We start from the raw sequence: 5483 nt of genomic DNA on the forward strand, positions 1-5483 counted from the left end.
TTCCGTTCCAGTCACCTTTTTTCTTTTATTTATTTATTTTTTTTCGTTTGCTCTTTTTACCATTTTGCCCTTCCAATAACAAATTATGTCGTTTCCAACCCTAGCTGTGGGGGTCCCACCATTCATTATTCATTTGAAGAGGAAACGAAACGGCTGGAAGAAGACCCACTTTTCCAATCGTACCCCTACTTTTTGAGTTAATTACGTCATGCCATTTGCTCACCGTTTCAAACCAAAAAGTTCAATCATTTGGACTAAAATGAGAAAAGTTTAATTATTTGCTACTAGAACCCCCAACTTTATGTTTATTACATGTTTTCCCCAGCATTTTCTTATTATTATCGTGATCTCAAAAAAACATTGACAAGATTTTATCTCAATATTATATTCACGTTCTTCATATTAAAATATCAAATTGATTTTAAAGTCGTAACAATTGCAAAAAATAATCATTTAAATTATTCACTGTTAATTAGAATAATAATTGATACTTAAATATACACCCAAATAATTACTATATATATAATAAGATAAACCCGAGCTTCGAACTCGATACCTAGTGACCCCGGCAAACCATCTTATAATGTTTTGAAAAACTGCTCGAAATAATGAAAACCATCATTTTAGTATGTTTTGTTATTAGTCTCGTGTTTTCTAGTAAAAATTTCAGAGGTCACCGAATATAGAATTGCTTGAAATTACGCACGTTTAACTTTAAAGTTACCCATATGTGTTAGGGTCATACGAGGTCATTCTCCTTCAAATATAGTATCGGTTCGTTCGTGTACCACTTATTTACTCGGGTATCACAAAAATATCAAAATCATTAACCGAGACAATTAGTTGAGACGTTTTATTAGGTATCGTTGAATATAACATCCTATTCTACAGCTGAACTTATTAATGGATCGATTTCTCGTACCGGTTTCAATAAAAAAAAATTAATATAGTAACTATTTTCTTTATTTGCACAACTAGTCCTTTTCAAACAATGTAAATACCCCATGAACAGGGAATATTATATTAAAATTTATTACATAAAGCCTCCCTTCTAGATGATTTTATGCTCACTCCCCCACTTGACGATAAATACAATAAATTTGAGAGCGAAATATAGTAATATGAAAAAGATAGAGGACCAAATTCTAAAACTAAACAAATAATATTAATTTCTTTATTATTATTATTATTATTATTATTATTGGCCCATTGGGTTGGGGAAAAGGATGCATGCATTTCCAGCCAATAGATTTTCACCACGGAACAGAGAAAACCACCCATCTCAAAACCAGGGTTTTCTAATGGGCAATTATCCACTGCTTTGCGCTCTATTGAAAGCAACGTAATTTCAACCAATCAAATAATTTCGTATTTTTTATTTTTTTTATAGTAAAAGAAGACATGGTAACCCAAATAATATTATTATTTGATAAAATTGGGTTCTCTAGTGTTGCTATATTTTTTTAGATTTAATTTAATTTTTACTGTTGTAATTTTTTTTCAGTGTAAACAAATGAAAATGTTAATTAGTAAAAGATTTATTTATTTATAAATATTTAATTAAGATTTATCATTAAATTTAAATATATATTAGAAAAATCACGTTATAAAATAGTTCAAATTTATTTTTTAAAGTTGCTCATTCAAAAATAATTTTAAATTAAATATATTTATATATAATTATATAATAATGTAAATCTAGGCGTTATAATTATTGCAAAGGTAAAAAAAATTAATGCAAGACAACAACCAAAAAAAAAATCAGAAAATGATATTTAAAATTACAGACATAAAATAACCAATAATGAAAAAGCATATTAAATTATTTCAATAAATAATTGAAAATGATGGAAATTAAATAAATAAATAAAACATGACGAAATTAATTTTCCACCTACAAACTAAATTATAATTAAAAAGGAAAAAAGTATGCTTATCGTAGTCCGCGAAGCACCTGATTCCCTCACTTTCCAGGCAATCAATTATAAATTAACCCAAATGCCCCAGCGTGTTCCTTCCCCTTCGGCTTACCATTTCCTCTCTGTCTTCTTTCTCAGAGCTTTAGCCCTAAAACTCTAAGCTCCCGGATTTCTGCTCTCATTTCCGGCGAATTTTCATCAGCTTTCCGTTTCTTTTCCTTCTTTCACTATGAGAACTGCGCCGCAATTCTACGCCGGCTGCGCTGATTACCTTATCCCCGAGCCTCATTTCCTTGATTCATGTTCTCTTTGCCGGAAACCGCTCGGACGCAATTCCGATATCTTCATGTACAGGTCTGTTCAATTTCCATGATCTCAGAGAGTTTGTGGTTATCTTGAGTTTCAATTGAGAGTTTTCTGTTTAGTTGTTGATAATTTGAGGCTTGATAAGCGTCGAATTATGCTAGATCGAATTTGTGTGGTGTTTTTTAGGTTTAGGTTTGTTTGAGTGATGGAAAGTGATTTTGGAGTTGAATTATGTTTAGATAGGACTGATTTGTGGTCGTTTTGTTCTGATTTTGATGTTTTGATCTGAGAATTGAAAGTTTTGTTACTGTATTGCAGAGGAAACACTCCGTTTTGTAGCAAAGAGTGCCGGCAAGAACAGATTGATGTCGATGAGGCAAAGGAGAAAAACTGGAGACGTTCTTCTTCTTCTTCTTCTTCTTCTACAGATTGATGTCGATGAGGCAAAGGAGAAAAACTGGAGACGTTCTTCTTCTTCTTCTTCTTCTTCTTCTGCTAGCACTCAAAACCACAGAAAGCAAGAAACTAGCAAGAAAACTGTTCGATCCGGCACCGTTGCGGTGGCCTGAGATCTTCTATCCGAATCAGAACAAATTCAAGAAAACTGTTCGATCCGGCACCGTTGCGGTGGCCTGAGATCTTCTATCCGAATCAGAACAAATTTTCTTCTACAGAGAAACATCTTTCCCAATTTGGAAAACGAAAATTGTGAGGTTGAGTGGAGGCTGAGAATGAATTCTCATTGCCAGCTTCAGGACCCGATTTTCAGAGAACCAAAAGAAAAAAAAAAGGCTGAGAATGAATTCTCATTGCCAGCTTCAGGACCCGATTTTCAGAGAACCAAAAGAAAAAAAAAAAATCTATAAATAACTTTTTGATCTCTGAATGTGTATTAAAAAAACCATGGGAAAGCAGTCCTGAGATTGGGTGGTTCTTTGCAGTTTCTCTCGAGGAAAAAAAAAAAAACACACACACACAATTTTGGTAGAATTTTTTTTTTCTTTCCCTTCAATTTTGATTATCGAAAATAATTTTTTTTTTCTAGAGAATTGATGTTTAAATCGATCTTCAAAAAATTAAAAGAAAAAAAAAACTTAAACAAAAATGGGAATTCAAGATTAATTTTGTGAAATCAGTATTAAAAAACGAAACTAATGAACAATAATTTAGGAATTCTAGGTTTCATTACATTTTTTATTATTTTATTTCTTCAAATAAAATTTCATTTAATTTTGAAAAAAACTAGGTTTCATTACATTTTTTATTATTTTATTTCTTCAAATAAAATTTCATTTAATTTTGAAAAAAAATAAAAATTCAAAGTATCGAATAAAACTGTGACATTTATTATTTAAAATCGAATCGAGAAATTAAAGGGGGAAAAAAAGCTTTCGTTTAATATTCTTTTGCAATTTTATTTCTTTAGACAAAAAGATAAGCTTTTTGCATATTTCCATTATCTTTTTCAGCCATTGAAAGCAACAAAGTTAATAATGCATCTTTCTAAACAGCTTGGCAAACGGGAAAAACAAACACTTTATTTATTTTTGTCGTTGAAAAAAAATTGTTATATATTGTCTTACTCAAAGCGAATAAACTAGACGAGTAGTGAGATTGAATGATATACGTCATAAATTTTCGAAGCTAATTGATTCGACAAGTGAGTTGTTACACTCCTTAGCGGATTTTGACTTCCACGACCACTGTCTTCCTATCTTAATCGACCATCACCCTTTGTGGGATATAGGTTAGTGCACACAGATAAGCACCGTAACCTAGCTACCGATTCATCTTGCATCGCCAGTTTTACTTAAGGGAAATTATATTATTCTCATATTGAATTTCAATTAGTAGTAGTTAATAATTTTTTTGAATTAACTGAATGAATTTAGTTAGAGGGTAATTAAAAAAACACACAAATTAAAATTATTACTTTATGTCATATCAGTTTTAACGTAACTGTGATTTTTAATAAAATTTTAATTTTAAAAAATAAGAATGAAATAACAAATTTTTCATATAAATAATATATTATAACGAATCACACGAATAATAGTTGTAGGAGGATAAAAATTAATTAGTTGATTTATTTAAACAATTATATCATAAATATTAAAATTACCGTTTACCATGCGTTAATAATAATTAAAATTACTAGATAAATATCAGTTATTTTTTAAATGTTTTTAATGTTTTAAATTTTAATATTTTAATTTTCAAAATTTTATTTTCTATTTGATACGTGTATGGCCTAATTTAGCTATTTAGTGTTCTTAATTAATTTATAAATTGGGATTCGGCCCAAGCCTACTATCATTGGGCCGTTTCCCTTTCAAGGCCCATTAAAGTACATGAGCTTCTCAAGAGAGCCCAATATCCGGCCCAAATTTCAACTGCTGAGGCCCATTTCGAAATATCGTCTTCCAGTTCCTGCTGACCGTACATGGTATCCCTCTCCCAGTTCTTTCCCGCCTCTGTAACTCGCCGTCCGCCGCGTAATCTCCGATCAACCTCCGGGTTGAATGTAAGTGAAAAGCTCTTTGATGCTGCGCTGCCTTACAATGTTTGTCAATGTGCGTCGCCTACAGAAATCTTTTATGGTGCATTACTGCATTGGTCTTCTTCTTTGAGTTCACCCCAAACCACATTCCCCAAGTTTATAAATGAGTATTGTTCGTCGTCTTCTTCGGATTTGGATAGTCTTGCTTTTGATTACGTAGTTCAATTTTTGCCTTCCAACGACGGTACTTTGAGATTCATCTCTGTGAGTTCAGTGACAGTAGGGTCACTATTAGGTTATCCAAAGCGATTAAGCTGTATAGGGTTTGAAGATACTTTTGAGGAATTTATACCCTGTTTTTTTTGTCAAGATTATGAAATTGTTTGAATGTTGAGGAACCGCGTTTGCGTTCTTTAAGCTGGCATTTAAGGATGACTGTGAAGGAACTGTTAGGTCTTGTTGTGTTGTGTTGTAGGGAAGTTGTTTAGGTATGTGGTTCGAAAGGGACCTCTCCCTCATAATTATATGTTTAACATAATGATTCTTGGGTTTTGTAGAAAGGTTGGAGCATGTGACGAGCAAATTTAGCTGTGAACCAGATGTTTATTCGCATAATTCTGTGATAAATGCAAACTGCTTAAAAGGGCAGTCATCACAGGCACTTCACTGGGTGAATTTGATGATCGCAAATGGCTGTAAATCTAGTATTGCTACAATCAGTTCCGTCATTGATGCCTTCTGCAGGGGGGGGGGGGGGG

The 5483-nt window shown here is 32.2% G+C and overlaps 1 protein-coding gene across 1 annotated transcript; it reads left to right on the forward strand.

Annotated features, from left to right (window-relative positions):
* The first annotated feature begins 2013 nt into the window (after positions 1-2013).
* Positions 2014-3015, forward strand: LOC111474355. Its single transcript, XM_023119473.1, has 3 exons — positions 2014-2273; positions 2544-2601; positions 2669-3015. The coding sequence occupies exons 1-3, from the start codon at positions 2149-2151 to the stop codon at positions 2792-2794; spliced, it is 309 nt and encodes a 102-aa protein (XP_022975241.1). The 5' UTR covers positions 2014-2148; the 3' UTR covers positions 2795-3015.
* The last annotated feature ends 2468 nt before the right edge of the window (positions 3016-5483 follow it).

This window comes from Cucurbita maxima, unplaced genomic scaffold, assembly GCF_002738345.1.
Source record: "Cucurbita maxima cultivar Rimu unplaced genomic scaffold, Cmax_1.0 Cma_Scf00324, whole genome shotgun sequence".
In the NCBI taxonomy this organism is placed as follows: domain Eukaryota; kingdom Viridiplantae; phylum Streptophyta; class Magnoliopsida; order Cucurbitales; family Cucurbitaceae; genus Cucurbita; species Cucurbita maxima.